Source organism: Cyprinus carpio, chromosome A1, assembly GCF_018340385.1.
Source record: "Cyprinus carpio isolate SPL01 chromosome A1, ASM1834038v1, whole genome shotgun sequence".
NCBI lineage: Eukaryota > Metazoa > Chordata > Actinopteri > Cypriniformes > Cyprinidae > Cyprinus > Cyprinus carpio.
The window spans coordinates 25,372,922-25,400,637 of NC_056572.1; the positions used below are offsets into that span (position 1 = coordinate 25,372,922).

Below are 27,716 nucleotides of genomic sequence, written 5' to 3' on the forward strand. Positions count from 1 at the left end.
TCCAACTGTCTAAATGTAAAAACATAGCTCCATACCTGGATAATAAATACAAACAAATCAAGAAATACTTGATATGTCTCTATTTATTATTCTTATGTTTTCAGCCATGGAACACTGATGATGATGATGATGATAGTGTTTACCTTCACATCACAGTATATTAAAACATAATCATGAGAAGTAAGAGTTTTGGTTTGGATAAATTGGCTTGTCAAATCAAGGTCTTCTTTAAAAAGGCCACTCTTAAAGGTCTTTTCAGTGTGGTGGCTGCAGCTGAAATTTGCTGTTGTAATACAATGTCCAAGGATGTCTTCGGTGAACATGTTATATATACTTTTTAGAAAGCATGTCTATATAGTAAAAAAAAAAAAATTTGATGATCTGCATAAACATCTAAAGGTCTAATTCATACAATTCAATTAAGTTCACGTTTATTTGTATAGTACTTTTCACGATACAAATCATTGCAAAGAAGCTTCACAGAAAATTACAATTTCTACATTATATTTAGGAGTAGCTTATCAATGGTGACTATGTCAAGATGATGTCCATATGGCAAAAATGTAAAAAAAAAACAATTAATTAAAGACAATTACACAAACAAAAACAAAACACTAACAAAAATAAAAGAAAATATTATATCAATCAAACAAACACAAAAAAAAATCATGCATTTCGTTTCTGTTGTCATCATCTGAGGTCTTCTGAGGGGTTGGCATCATCTCTTCTAAGGTGTTCGGTCATTTCAGGTCTTTATAAGGGTTGGATCCAGATTGAAGCTTGTGTAATTCCTTATATTTGGATGCCCATCCTGTGGCAGAAACAGAGAAGCAAACAGAGAAAAATTAGCATAGCTGCTTTTCAAACCAAGCAAAAAATGATAATGTGTTTAAACCAAGCAAAGAATGATAATGTGCCTTTGATCAGATATAACTGAAGTACGAGGTTATGAGATACATTTTGTGAATGTTTGGCTAAAGAGATGTGTCTTTAATCTAGATTTAAACAGATCGAGTGTGTCTGAACCCCAAACGTTTATCTACGATAACTACCACAAGTCCAGAGTTTTGCAATCTTAGCGAGTGTAATGGATTGTAGCGTGATAAAAGACTAGTTTAGGTACGCAGGAGCTAAACCATTTCGGGCATAAGTTAGTAGTAATATTTGGTAATGATACGAAACTTAAAAGGTAGCGAGTGTAGAGATTGTAAAATGGGGTTAATATGATCATATTTTCTGCCTGATAAGGACTCTAGCAGCTGCATTTTGGATTAACTGTAGCTTGTTTATTGAAGATGATGCAGAAATAACCACCTAGCAGTGCATTACAATAGTCCAGTCTAGAGGTCGTAAATGCATAAACTAGCTTTTCTCCATCAGAAACAGGTAACGTTTCGTAGCTTGGCAATGTTGCTAAGATGGAAGTATGCTGATTCTATAATGTGAAATATGATTTTCAAAAGACAAGTTGTTGTCTAATATAACACCCAAATTTTTTACTGTATTAGAAGTAACAGTATATCCGTTTAGATGCAAATTGTAATCTAAAAGATTCTGTTTTTTGGTCCAATAAGTAATATCTCTTATCCGAATTTAATAGGAGAAAATTATTGGTCATCCAACTTTTACATTTTTAAATCACTCTGCTAGCTTAGATAATTTAAAAAGTTTCAGCTGGTCTTGTTGAAATATATACTTGAGTATCATTCACATAACCATGGAAACTAATCCCATATTTTCTAATATCATTACCAAGGGGTAACATGTATATTGAAAATAGCAGAGGGCCTTAGACAGATCCTTGCGGCACTCCATACTTCACTGCCATTAATTGTGATGATTCTAAACCATCTTAAGGCCTGCCCTTGAATACCTGTAAAGGTTTGTAATCGATCTATGAGTATGTCATGATCTATAGTGTTGAATGCAGCACTAAGATCAAGTAAACTAGTAAAGAGATGCAGCCTTGGTCTGACGCAAGAAACAAGTCATGAAATTCTTCATAGAGATATTTTTCTCTTTTTTTGCAGGAAGGAGCACAATTGAGCAGATACAACTTTTTCAAAAATGTTAGACATAAACTGGAGATTTGAAATTGATCTGTAATTTGCCAGTTCACTTGGATCCAGTTGTGGTTTCTTAATAAAAGGCTTAATAACCACCAGCAGGGTTTTGGGATGTGACCTACAGATAACGACGAGTTAAAAATATTGAGAAGTGGTTCTTCTGCTACAGGTAACAACTCTTTCAGTAATTTAGTGGGTACAAGGTCTAATAAGCATTTTATTGGTTTAGATGCAGTGATAAGATTATTTATATCTTCCTGTCCTATAGTTGTAAAGCACTGTAATATTTCTTTGGGTGCAATGAATGAAGCTGAATTACAAGATGCTGTAGATTCTACATTTGTTGTTGTATTTCTGATGCTATCAATTTTATCAGTGAAGAAATTCATAAAGTCGTTACTACTAAACTGTGAGGGAATATTTAGTTCGGGTGATGTCTGATTATTTGTTAATCTGGCCACTGTGCTAAATAAAAACCTTGGTTTGTTTTGTTTATTTTTTATGAATTTGCAGATATGCTCAGCCCTGGCAGCTTTTAGAGCCTGTCTATAGCTATTTTAGAGTTATTCTGAAGTGGGTAGACAGCAGGCGTCTATATTGCGTTAACATATGAAGTGCTTTTACTGACACAGCTTGTGTACTTTTTATAGGGACATTTTTGTATGCTCCTCTGAAAGGTATTTTGAGTAGAATCAAAGGTCAATGACTAACATGTGACAGTGAGCAAAGATGGTACAACCTTGATCACTCAACTGCCTTTTCATACTGTACCCTGAAAAGCATTACAAAATCCACTTCATATATTTTCAGCGATTTTATAAACAAGTGATGTCCTTAAACATATCTTGCAGTAGGCTACATTTTTAATCACTTTGTAATCGTTTGCATGAGTAAGTGTTTTTCAGGTGGTTATTATTTGGACATTACTTATCATGTCAAAATTAAATATTCCAAGCGGAACATATTATTATATAAGCCAAATATAATGAATTTCTGGTAATGCATTTATCTCATTTCATTACCTCTGTTGTTTTCTGTGTCATCTGTATCTGTTCCACAAAATATATAACAATCAGCGTTTAATAAATGTATCCAATTATTTTATCATCAAAGGTAAATGGGTTAACCAAGCAATGAGGATTAAGTAGTGTTCTTTGCTATTGTAAGATAAAGATGCGTAATTAAATACCCTTTAGTCTATATTGGGTTTCATTTTTTTGGTTTAATCCTACAATAGGGATAGCGCTGGTAGCACAATTTGGCACAAACATACAAACGTGTAATGTCCTGATAATTCAGGCATTTTATGGCCTTTATGAGGAATCTCAACTTGTCTCATCTTGTTTGCATTATATCAATCATTGTATCATCTCCAAGCAGTTAGTACTACTACTAGCATTCTAATTGGGAAAATTGGCAAAGACAAATTTAATTTTTATGGATTTTAATGGGTAAATTTTGCTTCCCAGGCATTGGATATTATTTATTATATTTAAAACCCAACAGATGGATGAACACTCAGGAATTAAAAAATAATATTAGACTTTTGGGATATCTGAGTTTGTGATTTAATCAGACTTAAAATCTAATCTTGTGGGCAGCTTCAATAAGCAGATGGCAGCAAGTGGGCATCCCCTCATTCCCAGTGCGTGGATCGATCTATGGCTCAAAGCCTCTTTACGCGTTGTTACTAGGTAACGAGCAAGCAGCACGGTGTGGGATTTGAAGTCTTTATACGCCGAGTCACTCGCTCCAAATCGCGAATGTATGAGAAATTTAAAACTACAAGACCCATGATGCAATGTGTAGCCTTGCGTTCAATCACGTGAACGCCATATGATTCGTCGAAAGCCCTTCCTGAATAGCGCTGCAGATGCTCCAGAAAGCATTACATACTTTCATACCTTTTCTAACTAAATTCGCTTCTTGTGTGTCAGAATGAAAATGCAGCTTATAATTTTGATTTCATTGTTTGTTATCGGAGCAATTGCGGGGAAGTACTCAAAAGAAATGAATGAACAAAAGGCATCTGATAAAAACGACAATCAGGTGGAATTCAGGATTGCCAAACTAAACCAGGTTTGGGAAAAGGCGATAAGAGTAAGTCATTTGACAGATTAAAAATATACAGGTATATTATAAATATACAATACTTCATTTTGGCCAGTGTTATAGGATATTCTGATTGTCCTTCTTTTATCTTTGTGTTTAAATCTTACCTTATAAATCTTACTTATATATGTAATGACTGCTCAGGTTTTATAATATGCTTTCTTTTGAATATTTGAATGTTTCTCACTGTATCTGTTCATCACTATCTCTTGCTTCAGATGCAGCTTGCACCGGTGCGGCTCTCAGAACTGCACAGTGACTTGAAGATCCAGGAGAAAGATGAACTTCAGTGGAAAAAACTCAAAGCAGAAGGGTTGGATGAGGATGGAGAAAGAGAAGCCAAGCTCAGACGCAATTTTAATAGTAGGATTTGGCTGTTTTTTCATGGGTTATGTCATTAAGAACACAGACTTGACCAAAAAAAAAACTTTTTTATTTTTTTCTCTTTGGTGATGCATTTCCTAATGCTAGTGGAAGTTGGGATGGGACATATTGAATAGAAAATGTTGGGTTTTTTTTGTGGAGGGGGGGGGGGGGCAAAAAAAACAAAAAAAAACAAACAAAAAAAAACAAAAAAAAAAACACAACAAATAAAAAAACAAAAAAAAAAAACCAAAAAACAAAACAAAACAAACAACACAAACAACAACAAAAAAACAAAAAACAATAGGTATGATATATAGCAAACCGGTAACTATAATGACTATAACTTAAATATAATAAATATATTTCTTTGCACAGTTATTCTAGCAAAGTATGGAATGGGACACCCGGGCAACACACCACCAAAAACAAAAAAAAAAAAAAAAAAAAAACAAAAAAAAAAAAAAAACATAAAACACTGACACCCGGGCACTGGACAGCAACAGACTTAAAGATCATGATGTTAAAGATGGAGATACATTTGATGACCCGAGGCTGGACAAGCTGTGGAACAAGGTAACTGATGGGACAGAACAGCTACTGGAGTGTGAATGTGTTACTCATTTGCAGGCTTACAGACTTGTTCACTTATTACTAACTTGGCTTAAACGTTCTCTCTTTAACCTTTGATCCTCAGGCCAAGACTTCTGGAAAGTTCTCTGACGAGGAGCTCCAGACCTTGCAGAGAGAATTCCATCACCACAAAGACAAAATCAACGAGTATAACATTGTCATGGACACTGTCAGCCGGACCGAAGGTTAGAGTTTGGTCGTGTTTTTAGTGCCAAGGTTTCATAACATAGGATCTCTAATAGCATTTTGTAACACTTTATTTAAGGACCAATTCTCACTATTAACTAGTTGCTTATAAGCGTGCATATTACTAACATATTGACTGTTAATCAGTACTTATAAAGCACATATTAATGCCTTATTTTAGATCCTTTTATCCTACCCCATACCTAAACTTAACAAATACCTTATTAATAAGCAGCAAATTAAGAGTTTATTGAGGGAAAACCTCAAACCTTTACTGAAACCAGAGTCATTTTTCAATCACACTTCAGTTGTTTGGTTTAACAATAAAGGACTCACATTAAGGATGTCACAAATGCAGGTGATGGAGTAATAACTTCTGCTAATTAATTGATTTGAGATCATTAATAATAATTAATATTAGGTTCTTGTTGTTCACATGTTGCACGTTTTACTCCTGTATACTCGTGATTCATTCAGTCAGCAGCTTTCATCATTTTTCTGAGATATTGCTGTAACAAACATGGCATCTAAAGACCAATTCACTGTTTTTGTTCACTATTACATCATACGTCATCATACTCTTCAAACATGGCACTGATTTTTAACAGTAAATTATATATGAATTAAATATTTGAATGAAATATATGTGCGTGTTTTTGTGACATATCAGGACACAACTTTGTCTACCATTTTTCAAAACACTTATAAACCATACAGAATTGAGTTTTTTTGAGAAAGTAAAAATGCACAAAGTTTCCTGTAAGGGGTAGGGTTAGGTGTAGGGTTGGTGTAGGGCGATAGAATATACAGTTTGTACAGTATAAAAACCATTACGCCTATGGGATGTCCCCACTTTTCACAAAAACAAACGTGCATGTGTGTGTGTGTTTATATGTATTTATTTTTATCTATTTTTTTAAATAGAATGAATCGCCACGTCATAAACTATATTTCTAACCACAGTTTGGTGTTTGCGATTTTGTTTGTGAAGGTTCATTATTACCTATGTTGTAATAATGGAACTTGTGACCATAGTTGGCTAAAGAAGCTTTTGGGTAATGCACCCCAGTAGTTTAATAATGGGACTGTTTAAATTTTAATCTCCTGTGCAGATTGTCACAGTCTTTGTCTTCAACTTTCAGAACCTGGTCAATAAATGTCTCTTGCACTTCTTTCCATAGAGATCCATAAAAACGTAATCAGTCCTCTGGAGGGTGACATGAAGGAACATGTTGTCCATAAGAAGCATGCAGATCTGAAGCAGAGAATGAGGGACCTTAACCAGGGCTTTGAACGACTCCGCAAGATCACCCATGAGGGTTACAGTGCTGATAGTGGTGGGGACCCTTGCTAAAGTTGAATCTTTTTAATAATTGAATTGCCTCATGGCTTTCTAATGCTCTCTAACTCGCATATCTTTGTCTATGGCAGAATTTAAGGAGCCACGAGTCATAGAACTTTGGGAGATGGCAAAAAGATCCAATCTCACTGAAGTTGAACTTGACTCTCTTAAAGTAAGCTTTACTTGTGTCAGAACATTCAGATTATTACTGCACAGCTACTGCTACTGCTAAATATTGCATTTCAGTTTAGTTTTAATATGCACTGCCTTTTTTCCCCAAAATATTTGATTCTATTTGCTTATCTGGAGTCTTGTTTTTTTCCCTTCTTCTCTCATTAAGGAGGAACTTAGACACTTTGAAACAAAGGTTGAGAAGCACCAGCACTATCAGGAGCAGCTGGAACTGTCTCATCAGAAACTGAGGCATGTGGAGGCCCTGGGAGACGAAGAACACATAATGAGAAACAAAGAGAAATACAATGCTCTTGCTGAGAAAGCACGAGAAATGGGATACAAGGTAGAGCTGCAAAATCGGTTTTAGAAAGACAATTTTTAGGTGGTTGTACTTTGTGGATTTTTTCAGGCATATCATAAACATATATAATTTCTTTTTGCATAGTCATTAAGAACAATGTTAGGGTTATGGAGTGTGAGTCTGTAATAATGCTGTCACACTTTTTTCTTTTAGATGAAGAAACACTTGCAAGACTTGACGAATAAGATTTCCCAAAATGGACTGCAACACAATGAACTCTGAGTACCATTTTTGTCACCATGACAGGACTACTGTTAGCTATAATCGTTCAGAGGTCACATATGCTTTATTCTAAAATGTTATCCGACACAGATGGCCCAGGCTTATAAAGGTAGGGCACATTGTACATGAATTGAACATTTTCATTGGGAAGCTAGGCTATGGGGTAAATTATTTTTAAATGGAACTGAGTAGTGATGAGTTCTGCTTTTGTTGCTCCTTTCCTGTTTTATGCTTGTACAGTAAATGGCAACAAGCATTCTATTAATTTTGGCCAGATATGTTTGTGGCTTTATTATTTATATTTAATAATAGTTGCTAAACAAACAAATGCACGCTGAAATATGTGTAGAAAATAATTTAACATTCCTTCACACATGTGTACACACACATGAAAAAAAGCTCAAAGTTTTCAGTGTAAACTGTTAACTGTTAAAAGCTTCCATTTCAATAATCTTCCTGTTTTTTTATACCCCAGTCCTGAGCATCCTAAGATTTAAGCTCAATAATACTCATTCATGAACAACGGTGCCACCCCTAAACATGCATGATTTAATATTTTGATAACAGCTCAACTTGGCAGATTCAGGAAAAAGGTGTGCTTCAGTGGAACAGGCTGAAAAGGCTAAAATGCAATGGAGAAAGACAAAAAAAAGCAGAGCTCAAGCACTGAAATAGCTGGATTTGGCAAGGCAGACCTCGAGTGAGCCATTATATTGACTGAATCTCTACATAGCATTGAATACAAAGTCCATTAATATGATTGACAGTGTTGTCCCAAGGTAGACTTGAAACAGCATCCTCAGTTTAAACAGTTCCATCATTTAGACGTTTGTCACAAAAATTCTAATATAAATCATGCACTCAATTTTTAATCTTTGGCACTCTTTCTACTAACTAGTTTGTGATTTAATCTTAAAAATATAAATATGTTGATCCAGCATTGTAATGAATTATCAGGAATGTGAAAAAAAATAATATTTGTTCACATTCTACTAATTTCATTTTACACATTTCATAATAAAACAAACTGCCCAAGACCTGTGTTTTTTATGACATGATGTCAACTGGTTGCTATGCTGAGCTGCCATAGAGTGATGTAAATGGTTGCATCAAGCATTTTAAGGATGAGAAGCTCTAGTCACTGATGTATCATTTTTATTTATACTGCTGTAGTGAATATAGAAATTTTCTGAAAATATTTGAAAAAAAAAAATTATGTTTCTTATGAAATAATTACAAGAGTAAATGTACAGAACAAAATTGGTCACAAAAGAAAGTATATATTTACAGTCACCAGTCAAAGTTGATGCATTTAGGGTCTGCTTTCAAATTTATATCCTTTCTAATTCCATGCTAATTTTAATCATGGAAAATAATACATTCACCCACAAAGTTGCACAGAGATTACATTGCAGAAATACAATTAGTATATTCTGTATAGCAGTTCTCAACTGAAGGCCACTGTGCAACCAAATATTTGAAGGCCCTCCTATATTTTTCATTTTATGAATGAAAAGTTTATATCTTGGTTGTATGTATTTTCCAATTCCTCATTTTAGATTTTAGATTAGAGTTTTAAAATTTTTTAACATTAACATTCTTTTTAACATAAAATTTATAAAACTTAAAATTCTATGTATTTGACTCATACTGAGGCCCCCTAGTGGGCCTTGGACCCCAGGTTGAGAACCAATGATATCCAGTGCAGTCTGAAACAACTACCAAAAATTATTCTACTTTGCATTTTTCAGCATAATTTAAGAAAAAAATATATATAAAACTGCAAAATGCATATGAATTTATTAATTTCTTAATATTTGGTATCTTCTTTGTTGATTTAAAAATGACAAATGGCATGGAGTTGCTCCAAAAGGTTGTGTAAAACCTGATGATCCACATTTTGTACTTCAGTGGATGCAAGAAAATGAAGAAATTATAAATAAAAAAAATTCTCATGATTCACAAAAGTGACCTAAAAATATGACAGCATCTTAAAATATTTCATATTTAATATATACATTTTTCTTTAAAAAAATAAATAAATAAAATGCAAGAACTAGGTTTAAAGAATTTTTTTCAATGTTGTCTCAGACGTTTTGACTCCACTTTGTTATATGTTCAGGTGAGTGTTCCTCTCCTCTTCTGTTCTTGGTTCTGTAGTCTCTCCTCTCGGCCCTGAGCATGCTGGGCTCCCACCCTCTGTGCTGTCTCCGTTGCAGTGATGTCAATGTAGGCGTATTTAGTACTGGAGCCAACCGCTGTTTACAAAGAATTAAAAAAAAACATTTATTAACAACTTATTTTTTCAAATGTGCAAGTTCTGTTCATTTTCCACAGGCTGTATTTATGTCAATAGTCCTTGCACCTAAAACATGGTCAGGTCAAAGTGTCTGAATAATTTTTGGTCCCAAATTTTTATAAATTTTACTGGTAGTCCACTGCATGACGAAGGTTTGGGTATAATATGTCACAGTTTACTTTATTTTGCTATCCTCACTTACATAAAATGAACTATAGTGTCCTGCACCCACTAGTAAAAAAAATACCAAAATTATATCTGGTGTCTGAATAAGTTTTGGTTTGATTGAATATGAGAGGAACACAGTGTACCTCTGACAGTGTGGCTTGACTCTGGACGGTCCTGCAGATCCAACTCCATGTAGTGCAGCTGGCGTTTAGACATAGGACTGATGGGGATATTTACATAGTTAACAGAATCACCTTGAAGTTTGTCAATAACTGTCAGTCCAGTCTCTCCTGCAAGACCACAACACAAACCCAATGTAAGCACAGTTACCAATGAAACTGAGCATATAAAATGCAGCGATCAGATGGTGATGAACTGTATAAGAAGGGGCGTCTCAATTACCACACTCTCCAGCTCTGAACTGTTGCCACCTGGATGCATCAGTCATGAATGCCATCTGTTCATAATTGCCTTTTAGATCAGCTGAGCAGGACAAACAAAAAACAAGAAGGAATCACAAGTAAGCCATTAATTTAGAATCAGAACACACTTAGCTTCATATATCCTCCAAATCATTGAATTCTTAATCATAAACAAAAGATATCCAGTGACAAAGCATCACAATTTCTCCTCATGGTTACTATGTTTAGCTATAACATGACAATGCTGAGACTAGAATCACTTTATCAGTCGATACAGACACAGAGGTCTGGTTGAAAGCTTTATGTACTCAGGGATGAGTGAGGCATGAAATGACATCCATGTATTGTTACCTGAAGGACAGTGTCCTCGGAGGCCTTTACCATCATATTTTTTTTTTAAACCAGATAAATATATAATGCTCACCATCAGTTTGCTCCTCAGAACTGCTTCTCATCTCACACATGCTCCTCTCCTCCACCTACACAAACACAAAAATAATTTGGAAATCCCAAAGCAGCAGCAGACTTGTTTAATGCTGTATTTATTTTCTTAAATTGGCCGAGCCAGCCATTTCTGCTTCTTCTGTACATGACAAAAATATTTCAAAGTCACTGTTGAACCAAAAATTTGTTTATATGAAAACCAAACATTTTTCTCAAGCATATTTCTTACCACTTCACCACCAGCTGACCACACCCATACAAACGAAATAAAACAACTAGCATTGACTGACTACACCAACACCAAGTACAAGCCTGAAGACATGCTTCTGACCACAATAAGCAGCTGAAATTTTAACACTATTGTAAAAAAAAAGTTATTGAATGCTGTTAGCCACAATACTGAGTGGAATGTTTTTCAGTGCAAAATATTGATTGCCCTGAATAGGAAAACGATAGGATTTTTTAGTTTGCTGTTTGGTCAAAGCAGGCTGTTTTTATAGCTCAACCCGGAGCATGTGGCGAGATGACAAACACATTTAAATTCATTCTGCAAACTGGTTGTGCCTCCCCACTGATGCATCAAAGTGATGGCTGAGCATGATCCAGAGACACAGACGGCTGGAACAGTCTTTGGATTTGTGCTGGAACGCTGGATTCTGTGATTAGAGGAGTGCATAACAAAAAACTGAAAACTGCTCAATCAACACTGCCCTGATCTGTTGAAAAAGTCTGATTTTGTTGGTAAAGTTATAGTCCAAATCTAGAGGAGAGTTTGTCTGCATAATTTGACAAAAGATGCACTAAGAAATAGCCATGCAGTAATCCGGTTTAATCAAAGCACATTTGTTTGGGAGTGATAAGCTTTACTGATTTGCATTATTTGCTGTGTAATTTCTTTACATCTAATTTCACTAAGTTTCTTTCAGCATGTGGGGGCTAACAGGTTATTTATAAAGACCATTAGGAGTATTTAAGCAATAAATTTAACCATTCTGGTTCCAATTCACCTAAGCAATACCAATTCTGTAACCATTCCATTAATGATACTTTTAGAAGTGTTAAAGAATAAATGGACAAAAGAAATGCCATTGTATTTTGGAAAAGGCATGTTTACACAGTCCTTTAAGAGGTGACATTAATGCAGTCCTATAATTGTCTTATATTGAACAACTCCACATAACCAACAAAAATGTGGTAACACACTTGTGTTCAAATGTCTGGGGTCAGTAACTTTTATTCAGCAAGGAGGCATTAAACTGATAAAAAGTGGCATTTATAAATGTTACAAAAGATTTCTATTTCAAAAAAATGCTGCTCTTTTGAACTTTCTGTTCATCAAAGAATCCTGAAAAAAATATTCACAGTATCCACAAAAATATTAAGTAGCACAACTGTTTTAGATATTGATTAAAATAAGAAGAAATGTGTTTTGAGCACAAAATCAGCATATTAGAATGATTTCTCAAGGCTCATGTGACACTGAAGACTGGAGTAAAGATGCTGAAAATTCAGCTTTTCCAACACAGAAATAAATTGCAATAATATTTCATAATGTTTGATATGTATGATTAAATAAATGCAGCATTGGTGGGTACATCCTTCTTCAAAAAAAAACAAACAAAAAAAAAACAATGTGTCTGTTGTCATACTACACTGATTTAAGTTTGATTCACTAAAAAGAACTTAAGAGTCATTTATTCTGGGATCTGCCCACATTGTTTGTTATGGAAGCCCGTTTCTGCCACAGAATAAAAAATAAAACAAGATAATTGCGACTTTTTATCTCACAATTCTGACTTTATAACTCGCAATTCTGAGAAATAGTCACAAGTCACAATTCTGAGGTTTTTTATCGCAGTTGCGACTTTTTATCTCGCAATTCTGACTTTATAACTCGCAATTTTGACTTTATAACTCGCAATTGCGAGTTTATATCACTCAGTTCTGAGAAAAAAAAATGTCAGAATTGTGAGATAAAAGTTGCAATTACCTTGTTTTATTTTTTATTTAGTGGCGGAAACTGGCTTCCATAGTTTGCGCTGTATGTTTTCTAAGTCACTATATAAAAAAATAATTAAAAAAAACACTCATATGAGTTGTTCTTCCTGAAATCAAACAACATTTGTCTGTTTCATGCAGTTGATTCTGTGGGGGTCTTGCAGCACCTCTGAATTAGTAATACAAGAAACTCTGAAAAGAACATTTCAGTATAGTGTTTCACCGAATCAGCTGAAAAATGCGGAACAGCTCAGACACAAAGAGCAAAAAAACAACAACAACAAAAAACTAATCTTGTTACCTTTCCTCCCCCACAGTCGGGACAGGTGGCAGGCTGTAATTGTGGTGTGGTGGAACCTTCAGGGGGCGCTGTTCCTTCGCCACACCACTTGAATCTTTGCAGGACAGTTTGTTTGGGGGTGGCATCTGCATGGATGCCCTCTAGTCCCGGGGCTCCACATTCAGGCCATTGTCCATGGCTTGCAACAGTCAAAAACTGTTCCTGATTGGATGATTGGTGTTGTAGGAGCTTGCGGGGGATGTCATAATGCTGCAGAGGTGGGTTGGGTACCTGGTACACGGTGGCCTGCATTTGAGCAGCCTCTCTGAGTTGACAAACACATGGTTTGTGCTCAGGAATTAGTGGAATTGTCGGTACTGGAGTGTTGATAAGGGAGTTAGAGTTTGAATTGGGGTTTTGAGGGAGGCTTGTTGAGGATCCAAACTCATCAGTCTCTCCATGCCCAATATCCATACTACCGGTGTAGGAGGAGAAGCTTCCAGAATACGAAGAGTGGCTTCCGGTGGCGATACCACTGTCTGTTGAGCTTTGGCGTCCCGCCTCTTGAAGGCCTCTAGGGTGAGGAGGTTTGGATGGTGGACGAAGCCCTCCCATCATCGCTCCATATAGACGGTCATCACTGGACGTGCTGACAGAACAGGCTCTACTCTTAGATCCTGTAACCCCTAACAGGGATGATGATAATGATGGTTCGACAGGGGTGGGGTGTCTGACCGGCTCAGGCCATATCGCCAGGCGGCTTCCTAGGCTGTTATCAGAATGGCTGGTCTCAGAGGAGGAGCTGGAGATGCTCCGATCATCTCCTGCCAAGGAGGCGCCATAACTGAAGGTGGAGGCTGACCAATTATGATAAAGAGAGATAGGGATTACCAAATGTTAGCACTATGCATCCATTTCAAAAAGGGAGTGAGACAAAAACCAATTACAATTTTATATGAAGATGTTCAGTTATTTTTTGGTGGAACACAAAGGAGAATTTTTGAAGTCTTTGCACCACATTTTGATAATGTGCATAAAGTCTTTCAAAGGGGACATAACACAGTTTCTGCCAACCTCATGTTAATTTTGCATACCTATAGAGTAGTACTGCATCCTTCATATCTCCAAAGAGTCTTTAGTTTTATCAGCTTTATGAAAGACAGATACAGTTACGCTTCTCTCTGAAAACAGTCGAGCTCCTGGAGGCATGCCGTGGACGGAGCTAAAGAGTCACGAGCACTCGGTTCTGCACAGATCGATCAGTGTATGACATCAAAGTAACGCGAGAGCTCTATGGCGCTTTTCCGCTGCATGGTATGATTTGGATCGGCATGGCTTAGTATGGCATGCCACACCTTGGCTCGGTTTGTGTTTCCACTGCAGTTTAGTATTGCTTTAGAGTTGGAGGGATTATTCACATGTTGTTATAGCTGCGCCGCCTCTACTTCCGCGACTCCTGAAAAACTTTTTCATTCCGCGTCGCTCCATTAAGCTCTCACTGGATCCGCACCTCTGCTATCAGTGTGAGGAACATCTGTACTTCCTCAACAGACAACGAAACAGACCATTTTTGGTTGTTAATTTGGCTGTTATTCAAAACAGTTGCGTTCGATCCTTCGCTGGCTGTGCTGATTTAAATTTGGTGGTTCTTTTGTGTTTGTGTTGCAAGTTCAGTGGTGTAGGTAGTGACTCCGGCCAATCCGTGATCAGCAGAGTTTTCGCGTCACGTTTCTGACGGCTCTGCAATGCTTTCAAATCGCTCTTGCAGTACTTGATGTTGAACACCCGACGATCGATCTGCGGAGTGCCGATTCAAGTCCAACAAACCTTTTATGTAGCGATCGTCTGCAAGCTGTGACATCGACATAAAACAGAATCAAAAACTTTATTGACTTATAATTTAGTTTGTTTATAAAACATATGTCACCAAAACACAAACAAACACACTTGCACAATTTTATGGTCTAAAAACAAAATGACAAATCCTTTTCGATTAAGTCCTGTGCAGAGTTGCCGACGACTACTGTAACCAGAATAAAGCATGTTGATGGGCTGCTCTCGCTCTCTGTTGATGTGTGTGTGCGCTCTTCTAGCAGAAGTGCCCATTCAAGGAATCCCACCCTTTATGACGTCATGCAGGGCCATACTTGAGGAAAAAAAAAAAAAAAAAAAAACGTTCCGAAACTTATTCCAACCCTGAAGGACTGTATTTTGCACAAAAATACTCTGTCATACATCCAACTAGGCTAGTTTTTGAAACTTTGGCCATGTTTAGCATGAGGATCCAACTCTTTAACAGTGTAAATAAGTCAGAATGCATGAAATAGCATTAGACCAGCCCTTTAAAGCCATATGAAACGGTAGTATAAAGCCAGTCAGTCATCAAATAAATCCCTTCAGGATGAAATTTCAGGCTTTAGTTTGACTACATTATCCCTTATAAAACCTTGCCCTCTGACATATAATGATAATAACAAATAACAACCTCAATTTCCGTCTTTTTTCCCCACACAAAGCATTTGAGTGGCTTTTATGTGAATGCTTTTATGATCATTTTATAGTGCTTTTATGGTCCTTTTGGACCTTGAAAGACAGTACTGCTGCTGTATGGAATGAAATATGTAAAGACTCTTCAAAAATTAATCTTTTGTGATCCACTAAAAATAGAATGACATGAGGATGTTAACTCATTACAGATTTTTTTTTTTTTTTTTATGAACCATTATTTACAAAAAAAAAAAAAAAAAACTTTTATTTTAAATAAAACACCCTCCCCTGTGTTTATATTTGTATGTATATTTATGTGTGTTACCTGAACTGCTGTGGTGACTACAAATCGACAGCATACTGAGTCGTCTCTCTAGCTCACTGGCCTCCTGGCTAATCCTGTCTTCTTTAGATGACGGGTTAGCACTGGGGTCTATGGAAACAGATTCTCATTCAATTTTAATTAAACCAATACAATGAACATTCATCATTCATACACTCATGCACCATTATATATCCTCATGAACATACAAATGAAACACAAACATGCACCAGACAGCACTGATTTGTCTCTGAGCAGATATATAATCCATCACTGTTGTATCACTGTCTCTTCTGGCAGAATTACTGGAGCCACTGGCCACATTTATCAGTTTCCACTGGTACATCACAGACACTGCCTCACAGCAATAATCTCTCACACAAGCACTCATGCACACATGTATCCACACTCACACACGGGAAGCTTTGAGACCTCCTATTGAATATGGCAGAAGGCTGGTAATAATTCTCTCTCACAATAGAATTTATCAGGACACTGAACACAAAGTACCCAGACAATAAATCAGTCAGGGGAGAACAAATAAATGAAGGGGTCTCGAAAAAACACACTTGAAACAAAAAAAAGGAAAGGAACAGCAGAAGCATAGAAAAGTTAATATGGAGGCATAAAGACTCACAGACTTTGCACAGTTTAGTGGTAGATACTTTTGGAATCTTATTAGCATGAAAAGTCAATTTCAAGCTGATCTAACAGTGCAACAAACATTCAAGTAATGCTATGGGCAGCAAATAGACTGAAAAATCAATATTTAACAAGCAAAACCAAAATTGCAAGCTGAAGAACAGTCCTAAGAGTGTGAAGATAAAAAGCTGAAAGAGCATTTGCTTTTTGCATATTTAAAGAGGTATGTCATTGTACAATTGATCTGTTCTGTGAAATTCCTCTGCAGAATACAGAATAAAGTGAGAAGCTGAAACAGAAGAGTAACTTGTACAACTTATTTAACACTGGCAAACTCTTGCACAACCTTCACTGAATGTCAAAGGTTAAAAAAACATCAAATGCACTTAATTAATGACACCCAGAACAACTGCCCTGACATCTCAGTATGATGGACGATAGACGAGAACTTACTGTAATGTGGCATTACATTAATCTGAGAATTCAGAAAAAGTGTTGTCATAAACAGACGTAAACAAACTTTAAGGCTTTTGATTAATATATTTATACTTTCCTACAGCAATCACAGAAATGGGGAGAATTTATTGAAGACAAAAGTACTGGGGAAAATTTTTCACCATGATTACAAAGCAAGCTATTATCATCATCATCAACATTGTGCATAACATTATTGTGTCTTTGTTGTTGGTCCACAGAGAAATACAAAAATATCTTTACCACTTTTGAATAATTATATATTTAAGGCTGTGGTACACAATATCAATGTAATGAAGGGGGGAAAACCCTCCTGTCGAAACAAAGGCCACACAGAATGGATTACCTCTGTAAATGAGTCTATGTAAATGAGTAGTAATTTTTTCCAAAGCTACACAGTACATTTATTACAAGGAACAGCCCCAGAGCAGCCTGGGCATAATACTGGAGCTTCGTGGACCAATATTTGTAGGGTTTGAACTATCCTACATGCTCTCTGACTATCTAGAAAGCCATTTTAACCACAACTGTGCTAATTTTAGCTAAAAGCTTTAAGCCACTTCATATCCATATCCTTCTTTCATATTACTGACTGTATGTCAGCTCTACACAGGTTTCTGTTCACACAAATCATGACAGCACACAACCTTCCAGCTAGACTGTATTATTTTAGCTCAATATCACTGGCTCAGCAGCTCAATTAAACGATTCTCTGTGTTCCAACGTAGCGGTCTAATCTATAAAATGATATGTCAAACCCATTAAGGTTTAATATACTATTATGCTTACATGGTAAATCTATCTAGGACTGATCAATAAACTAAATGTGAATCTTACATTGATTTTTTAGGACAATAATTCAGTATTCGGGAAGTCATGTTGGGTTACATTAAAAAGACATGCAGCACATAGATTTTACTATCCTCCGTCAAGATGGAGACATTGAGTTCCTAGATTCAAAAAGCGACTGCTATTACAAAGTAAGACTTATTAATTCACTTAACTTAATGAATATGACTGACTGCAACAACCTGCTACAGCTAGATATAAAAATCTGCAAGGGGCTAAATTAGATAACACATTTCAAATGCCTCGTCAAAAACATTAAATAATGAAATGATTTTTTTTTATTACATGATTCTAAATCAGTAAAGTTTTCTAATTATTTATTGTTTATTTTAATTTCACATTTCTGAAAAGTGTATGCCTGTGTGGTGAAATAAAGGGCTGCATCTTCAATAATACCTGCCTACTGGGTTTTGATTAGATCAGAGGAACCTATTAAATTAAACCCAAGGAAAATAAAAAGCTAATTTAATGATTAATATTATCATTTTTATATGAACATAATTAGAGTCTCTAGGATTCCAAACATAAAACCAGTAGTCAGAAAACCAGTACAGTCAATCTGAGCAGAACATAAGTGTTCTGGAAGAGATAACGAGAGAGGGGGAACTTGACACCACATATCAATCATACATAGAGCTTAAACACAGCTGACAGCTCACGCACATCAAGCTAATGAGGCCAACAGTGAGGACATGGCAACTTTGAAATCTCTGAACTGAGATCTTACATCACATACCTCCAAAAATATGAACTCACCTGGCAGGACTGGACGCAGTCCAAACGGGCCCCTGCTTGGCGATATGCCACGAACGACGCAATCAAACAAAAAACTGATCTGTTCTCCTTCTGCACATGCTAGGAAGAAAACACCAGCCCCTATAGAGACAGAGAGAAGAGAAATAGCTCCTTAATGTCTTGAGCCTGTTTTAATCAAACCTCATAATGCACCATTCCGAATTCAGATTGATATTAATTGTCCATAGCACTGAATAGAAGATTGGTTTCAGTAATGACCACAAGATTATTACAAATGGGGGAACATCAAGCTATTCCTCTGAGCAGATGAGAACATTCACATTTCACTGATTTAGAATGAATTAATTATATAGGCTAATTCAAGACAATGGAACCAAGAAAAACTGTATGAGTTCATACGTCATACAAACAAATGCATCAGACATTTAAAGTTCATTGTAAAGGGTAATAGAAGACAGTGACAGTTTATCACTAAAGACTGGCTGATATTGTTTTTTTATGAACAATACTGATTATTTTGTTTATGTGTGCTGTAGAACTTTAGGTTTTTAGATTATATTATCCAGATTAATGGAAGTTATATATCTAATAGAAGTACACTCTTTGAAACAAGGGGGAAAAAAGTTTCTTTTTTGCAAATTTAATTGAGCATAATTTATGAAATAAGAGGAGGACTGTGGACCAAGAAAATCTGCTTTGGTGCCCAGACCTCCTCCATACAAATGTTAATAGCATCTACAAAGCCTGCAGCACCTTTCAAACTAAAATAAGTGCTGGCAAAAGCATGACTGAATGCTACTGAAAAACACAAGCTATTAAAGAGCCTTCAACTACAATGGGTAAAGTGGGGTAACAAAGGCCTTATTTGCTGGAAGATGCATTAATGATTCATACACAGTCAGATTATTACTGTTTTTCTTTGTATGACATGATGAGGAAAGAGACTTAGACAGTCTTTCATGGAGGTAAATATAGTCCTGTCAAATCCCTCACTGTGTAGACGGTGAGCAGTATCTGAGTGACAGTCCATTATAAAAATAACCATAAGACCCTTAGCTCTTGGTTTCATAATTCATAAACACACTGGCAGGCTATTAATACTTGAGACATGTGGCCATGACTGTGGCTATTTACCATGTCAAGAGAATAAAAAGGCATTTTTATAGTAAAATTGTAAAGCTATAGTTTATATATTTATATATATATACATATATATATATATATATATATATATATATATATATACATATATATATATATATATATATATATATATATATATATATATATATATATATATATATTTTTTTTTTTTTTTTTACGGTTCATGAAAAATCTGAAAAAAATAATAGTGGGACTGAATAGAGTGCATTGCATGAGATGACATGTCCCACAATGCAAAGCAGTAGACCTTCCATTTCCCCCATTACAAATTAATCGTTAGTATTAGCACTGTTTTTAGAATTTTCCTGCATTTATAAAGTGCCAGATGTTTTACACAAACTTGATGCAACTTCTGTTTGAAACATTTATCATTGCATAAAGGCATTCTGTTTCGCTTTTTTTTATAGTAAGCCATATACTAACAGTATTCAATAAAATAAACCAGTATTACAGTCCAAAAAGTTCATTTTCTAATACACTATATACTGCATTAAAAAACTGTAAAAAGTTGTGCAACTAAATGTATGGCTCATGTTCAACATTTCTAATCAGGTTAAGCTCAAACACTTGCAGAAGCTTCTAAACAGAATTGCATTGTCAGTTTCAACTTGTTTTAAATCTCATGACATGTTTTTTCATTGTTGATACCAGGCAAATGTTCCACAAATGCCCTACCTGACAGCAGTGAAAACAGTGATCTACAATCTGTCCAAGTCTGTTGACAAACTAAGCCAGTGAACATACTCACACACATTCACTCTCTGGAATCAAATGAGACAGCTGACACGCTCACTAATTGCAATGCCACTATGTGTTTTGTCACCGCGTGTGGCCTGTGACATTGAATCTCGCAAGAAACAGCAACAAGGCCATATTTTCAATTTAATTCACTCTGTCCCAGATCAACCAACTGCTAAATTACACTAATGGCAGTGGGAGGGACACGACCTCTGTGTGGCAGAGACCAATCGGAGTCCATGGTTGCCAAACTATAATGAATTGAAGCACTGGGTAACAAATACATACTCCAGACAAGATAATTATGTGAAGTTGGCAGTCTTAGTATGCGTTCCCTTGTCTGTTTTTTATGGATTTCCATACATTTTCAGAACATATAAGGAGTTCGTAGTGGTTTTAAAGCAGATTCTAATTCTAATTTTTAAACATATTTTACATATTAATTTATATAAATTAATTCATTATTAATAATAATATTCAAAATAAATACTTATTGTTTATTTTTTAAATATAATGTTTATATAAAATCTAGCAATTTTTTAAATGCATATATCAAAATATTTAAATATTTAAATATATATATATAGATATATATATAATTATATCAAGATATAAATTACTTATGGATTATATATTTAAATATTACTATTTAAATCAAAATTGAAATATTAGTATGAACCTGCATGGAAAGTGTAACTTTCTAAATGATAACAGTTATTTTGTAATTTACAGCTTTTAGTGAAGTTCTGCAGGTGCAGTTTTGTGCAGAACAAGATGTGACTTATGTTGTACTAATGTACTTCTACAGCAATGAGAGGTACGTTTGGAGTCTGGTGTCCAATATAAGCATCCCGCCCCCTCAAGTTTCTCCACTTGGCAGGAGACCTTTCACATGCTGCCTTGCTGTCTAAACACATAAAACTGCCCAGAGTTCCCTGCACAGTGCATTCAAACAGCATCTAACAAACATCCTAAATACCATTAGGAGTGACAGATTAATTACCCTGATTATAACTGCGATAAAACACACTTTTTCTGTTGTGACACGGCTGTCACTGTAAGGAAGTTTCATATAAGATGGAGTGTTAAAGCTGCTGAAGCTACAGAACAGCTGCAGATGGATTTGCCAGAGAGGCAGCTGCTGGGTTTCACTGGTGCTAACGCAACATCTTATACTGGAGCACATCACAGATTACCACAATCTGTGTGTGGGTGCACAAAAGTAATGTGTACTGATTCTGTAAGTATAGGGGAGATAGAAAATGAGGGAGAGGTGGGGGACTGAGTATGAGGTTATCTGATTTTCACATTTACTATTGTCAGACACCTCTGTGCTACTTCCACTGCAGGGAATATCACTAAGACCAAGTGAAAAAGAGCCAGAAAAGGAGACGACTTTGTTCAAGAACAAGCCACACATTCAACTCAATCATCAGGGGATTCTTCTCAGAGAATAATTTCAGAGAATCCCTTTGCATCTCAAAAAGATCAAGAGACAAAGAGATTCAACAAAGAAAAGAGCAAAAAAAGAACAGCACTGAATAAATAAAAGAACTATAACTTGAACTTACAGTAGCCGCATCTTGTCCCTCCCTCAAAGACAAATCCATTCGGAACAGCACCAAAACGCCTCAAGTCTGACAGTTTCCATTGGCCGATGACAGCTGGAGGGAGGTCTCTGGCGATGACAACCAAGTTGTTGCACAAATGCAGCGAGGCGGGGCCACTTTCTAGTTTGGTGCCAGGCTGGACATTGACGTTGAACCTGTGGACTGAAAGAGAGACAACTTTAAAAGGAGCTTATTATTGCAGAACAAGGTCTTAAAATTTGCGCATGTCAACTGCAATTAAAGCAAAACAGCTGTTCTGGAGACATTCTGGAAAGGCCTAATTTTATCCCGTCAGCTATAAGGACAGAGTACATTAAAAATACAAAAACTTATTGTACTGTACATGGAAAAAATATATATTTTTCTACAGTTTTAGTAAATTTCTGTATTTTAAATAAATGTAGTAGAATAATTTATTTATTAATTTATTAATTTATTTATTTTAACATATTCTGGATTTTGGTAATATGTCTCATAATCCAATATTCTTCTCATCACATTTTCTTTGTACCAAGAGTTAACAGTATCAATCAAATTGGAAACTATCAGAAATACATTTAAACTACACTGTGAGGAATGAACAGATCCTTCAACCAATTAGTTTCCAATGTTTTTCTAGTTCTTTATGAACACTGGTGAAAAATGTTGTTAAAATAAGTTCGATCTAGATTCAATCTGCCAATTAATCATTAAGATGAATTTTATTTTACAATAACTGACTCAAGAGATCAAATCATAATCAAATCAAACCACATTATGGATTGCAAGAAAGTTTTACTGTACAAAGAGAGATATTTTGTTGATAATAGCCTACATTTAAAAAACACTGAGATGAATTGAATCAACATTCACTATAAATTGTGACAAAAACATAATTTCCCTGATATTTCCAGATTGTCCATTACTGTGGAAATCTTAAATAGATCATCAGGGCTATTGGATATTTAGTTGTCTTTTTTTGGCACTGACAGCTTTGGAGTTAATTTATTTTGTGTTCAATACATAATTTATTGGTCATAATTTAAGAATATAGAGTTCAAATCATTAGGAAAAAAATACCACAGTTTATCATAATAGAGACAAGTAATCAATACATTCCAAGCAGGTATAATTAATGATACAGTATGTGTGTATATTTCTTGCATCAGCAGTGGGATGTGTAATGTAATTTTTCCTCATAACTCATATTCCACTGCATACCTTGTCACACACAATACACACATTAATCATGTAATACGTTTTATATTATAGGATTTATCAATTCCATACACGCTCTCACATCTCTATCCACAATCAACCAAAGCTAAGGCAGTGTAAAGTCACTGATGCATCAGTCATGAGCAATGTGAGGTCACTTGCTACAGAACAGTGTGTTAAGATAGTTTAGAAGAAAACTGATAAGAGCAACAGAGCAGAATGAAACATCAGCACCATCTATCATCGTTCTGATTGCCTTGAAGCAAAACAAATAAACAAACAAACATGGGACCTAAAAATCGAGGAGGTATCAGAGCAGAAACGACCCATGCATCGTCAGCATAACAGCTGCTAAACAAGAGCTGAACACACAGTTTTTTTTTGTTTGTTTGTTTTTTTTTTGTTAAGCAAATGAGAGAAACATCAGTCGTAAATAAGACTATTTCATTGCCATTCAACATTTTAGATGCATAAATGGAAATGAAAACTTTCATTTGAAATTACCTCAAGTCATCTGAACCAAGTTCAGAAAACTACATTTTATGTTTTTGAGTATGTGTTACTCTGTCAAGGACATGTTCTGAGCAATCTTATGGAGTATCACACATCACAGCTTCCCAATTATAACTTCACTGCTTTCTCAAAGGGCACGACTTGAGAGCGTATGTGTAAGTGTGAGAGCAAAAGAGTCAGCTGTCTGGGTGTAGGTGTATGTCTGTACGTGTTTTTTGAGGGTGTCTTGGATTAACAGAGTCTTGACTGATAAAGTGCACTAGGCGAGATCAAACGGTAGCCCTCTAAGTCCCACCACCAACCCACAATTATTTATTTACTGATTATATATTCGTTAGAAATCAAAACAAATTTTCAACTAAGAATTAAGGATTAAAGATTTCATTTTATTCAAAGTATTTAAATTATAAAACTATAAAAATTCATATAAAATCTATCCAAAGAAATTTTTTAAAACCACACTGTCTGTGTTAATAAATGAAGACGTACTTATGAGGTGGGATATTTTAGTTTGTTATTACCTGCTATCAGTTTCCTGATAAATCACAATGTGAAAGTAAGAGGGGCATTTATTCAAAAAAGTTCTATGGGAATATATTTAAAAAGTAAGAATTAAATATAAATAAATATATATATATATATATATATATAGGTCATATAATTTTAATAAATGTATATATATATTTATATATATATATATATATATATATATATATATATATATATATATATATATATATATTGTGGTGTTGTTTTTGTCCTTTTGGGAGCTGGACAGCCCTCAGTCACTTTGAACAGTCATTGGATGGCTATGATATGATTTTTCAAATAAATTCTAATTTTGTGATCCACATAAAAAATAACAGCATGCAGGTTAGGAATGACATGAGGGTGAGTAAATGATGACAGAATTTTAACTAATGCCCATTTCCATCTGATCAGTGCACACACACACACATTCTCTTCCTCTCACCCTCTCCAAGGCTGTAGCGGATACGAGCATCCCAGGCCAGAAGAGACGCTTTGTTGTCGAAGCCCAGCATGACAGACTGGCTCAGGCAGAGCAGACTGAGCACGTAATTCACTCCATCAAACCCCTGAAGAGCCTCCAGCCCACAGATATCCCTCAACGTGGCTCGACTCCTCTCCCGCTGTCCTTTACTCTTCTCTCCACGCCCCTTATACACCAGCAAGGACAGGCAGTCTGAGACAGAGTTAAGATTACAAATCATTCAAAAACATCAGAAATGCATCTTACACAAACAACTACTATCAAAAATTAAAATGATTTTTTTTTTTTTTTGGATGTTTACTGTCACAATATCATCAAAGCTCTTTGGAATTCCTATAAATGTACCAAATGTATCATTCATGTCACATAAAATCATTCAGATACTATCGCTTTCAGGAAATAAAAAGACTTTTTGTACTTTTTCTTTTCATTTCACTACTGTGTTGCACTACAGTTACAGCAGTTGATATAATTTGCATAATCATCAGGAATTACAACTGACAAAATAACAGATGCCTGGGACGCAATTACTGAGCCATAATAAAAACTGTCTCGTTCCATAAACTAGTGTTGCGTGTGACAGCATTAAAGTCTCTACAATGCCTCCACTTGTTGCCTGTTTTGAAAATGTGATGTTTTGTTTTTGTGCTTCTGTACAAGAGAACAGACCCATCACTAGACTTCTAAAACAGTATGCAGGGAGTCAAGCAGCTGTCATAACACCCATCAAAAGACACAGAGATCCATGAAAGCAACTGGAGACTAACCTATTAAACAATGACAGCTTCAGGCCGCAGAGATCCAAAAATGACCTATCCGCTAGCCAAGTTCACCTAAAGAAGTTCTGTAAGGGTATGACTTGCATTATGAATGCTGATGGATATCATAGGACACATCAAGTCTAGATGTTTTAATTCCAGACCACGCATATATGTAAATAAAAAAGGTAAGTTAATTTTTAAAATGTTAAAAAGCTTTCAAACATTATTAACCAGGAAAAAAGTTAGTTGAACAACACCTTGGATCTATACTAGCAACAAAAACTGTCAAAATTGAACCTGCCAATAAAGTACAATACACTGAATTAAACAAAATTGAAAAAGAAGCATAAAAAGTAAAACAATTATGAAACACAAAATAATGAATGAAAGAACAAAAAGTAAATGGTGTTGTTATTGTGGAGCTTATATGGATTTATTGATTTCACTATCCAATAATGGCATTTATAAATGTATAGAATTTAAAATACATGGGTCAACATTCATATGGCAAAAAATATGATGGTATTGGTTTGTTGGATTGTTTATAAGATATAATTCACCAAAAAAAAAAAAAGTTTGAAAAGCAACATACAAAGCTAGAGATTTGTCAACGCATTTGTGTAACGGGAAACCGTCAGTGAAAGCTCTTGTGACAACTTTGTACTACACTACACTTTTGAAGCTACATTGTTACTGTTGGTCCAAAAACAGCTCGAGCCAGAATGAATTGCGACATCGTGACACGTGCGTCGAGAGTGTCGTTCCGATATCGTTCATAACGACCATGCATGCCAATACCTCACATACCGTCACGAGAAGAGAGAAGAAGAAAAAAACACAGTGACAGCGCTTTGTCATGTCTTTGCTAAGTAGAAAGCACGTTTATGGAACAAAACAATTTTAATTCATTTTTATCATTTGAACACTGTTAAACAACAGCGTAAAAGTTTTCCGAGTATTTATTTACCTGCTACCGGCGAAGGTTTCCGAAGAATCACCCATCTGTTTTTCCACTGTAAACGCGGGGAAACAAAACAACAAACAGAAATACTGTTCGTATGTGCAAACAAACAAAGATTCGAGTTTTTGAATAATAATGAGCGATACAGTAAAAGTAGTTTGGGTTGCTTTTAACCACCTTTTTTCCCTCTCGAATTCTGACTTGTCCCTCTACGACAACCGTATCCGTCATCTTGTGTCATGCTTCCCGAGTCCCGACAGCTGTGAGCGGTCCGCGGCAGAGAGGGGGTCACTTTCAAAATAACCACCAGAACTGTCTGCACTGCTGTAACACGCACAAACTCTCTTTCACCCACATAACTCACACATGCATTGGGCCACCCACCCTCTTGACACAGACCTACACTACAAGAAAAAGGTTTTTACAGTTGTTCATTGGGTCAAGTTGGCAAGTTAAATGCTGCCAATTAAATTTACAACACCTGGCCAAGAGATCCAAGCATTCCTGCAAGGCTCAGACAGTCAAGTTTGTGCTTTAAGAGACATGTAAACAAACATGGCATTAGTGGATAATCTCTGCAATGATAAAACCGTTTAACCACATAAATGAAACGGTAAGGTGATAACTACCCCTCTACAGGATGTAGCACTCAGAGGGGCATAATGTTAGACTTTCTATTGTATTTTTGCGGTAACTTACTGGTATCACTATTGCCAGTAAGTTACTGTAACTCCCCCTTTGCAGTATTTGATCGCAAGTTAATTTTACAGTATAATGCCCTTACTGCAATTTCATTTTACAGTAAAATACCGCAACTTAATTTTACAGTACTATATCTTTATATCCTTACTGTAACTTAGTTTTACAGTATAATACTATTACAGTAATTTTACTGTAATTTATTTTATACTATTTTATAAAAACTTTGAATATTTTACATGAATGAATTTAATAAAAATTTCAAATAAGTGACCTGAGTCCACGTACAACTATATTTTTTATTCACTGTCGCTATTAAGTACATCCATTACTTATTTGTTGTGCTTTATTCTGGAACATTACAAAAAAAAATAGAGAACTGAATTCAAAACAACAAATCAAAGCAGAGATCATGACAACATTGCAACAAAAAGAAATATGACAACATGCATCCTAGTTGG

General features: G+C 35.5%; 2 protein-coding genes across 2 annotated transcripts; one reads left to right on the top strand and one right to left on the bottom strand.

Annotated features, from left to right (window-relative positions):
- The first annotated feature begins 3,973 nt into the window (after nt 1–3,973).
- On the top strand, nt 3,974–8,496 carry LOC109095241 (alpha-2-macroglobulin receptor-associated protein-like). The gene is given in 9 exon segments (XM_042759228.1): nt 3,974–4,166; nt 4,397–4,541; nt 4,920–4,943; nt 4,993–5,117; nt 5,239–5,359; nt 6,542–6,697; nt 6,792–6,874; nt 7,043–7,219; nt 7,391–8,496. Coding segments are annotated over 9 exon segments (1,062 nt in total). The 5' UTR covers nt 3,974–4,004; the 3' UTR covers nt 7,460–8,496.
- Nucleotides 8,497–8,597: 101 nt separating this feature from the next.
- LOC109095251 (protein Dok-7-like) lies at nt 8,598–27,268 on the bottom strand. Its single transcript, XM_042759222.1, has 11 exons — nt 26,734–27,268; nt 26,563–26,608; nt 24,796–25,026; nt 22,074–22,274; nt 18,601–18,720; nt 15,883–15,990; nt 13,092–13,927; nt 10,773–10,827; nt 10,329–10,409; nt 10,070–10,216; nt 8,598–9,717 (listed from the first exon to the last, which is right to left on the bottom strand). The coding sequence occupies exons 1-11, from the start codon at nt 26,785–26,787 to the stop codon at nt 9,578–9,580; spliced, it is 2,019 nt and encodes a 672-aa protein (XP_042615156.1). The 5' UTR covers nt 26,788–27,268; the 3' UTR covers nt 8,598–9,577.
- Nucleotides 27,269–27,716: the final 448 nt, after the last annotated feature.

Coding starts and splice junctions, on each gene's coding strand:
- LOC109095251 (XM_042759222.1), bottom strand. CDS start 26,787: ATGACGGATACGGTTGTCGTAGAGGGACAAGTCAGAATTCGAGAGGGA. Junction 25,027..26,562: donor GAAACCTTCGCCGGTAGCAG/GTAAATAAATAC, acceptor ACTCTGTCTCAG/ACTGCCTGTCCTTGCTGGTG. Junction 9,718..10,069: donor GTCAAGCCACACTGTCAGAG/GTACACTGTGTT, acceptor CTTTGTAAACAG/CGGTTGGCTCCAGTACTAAA.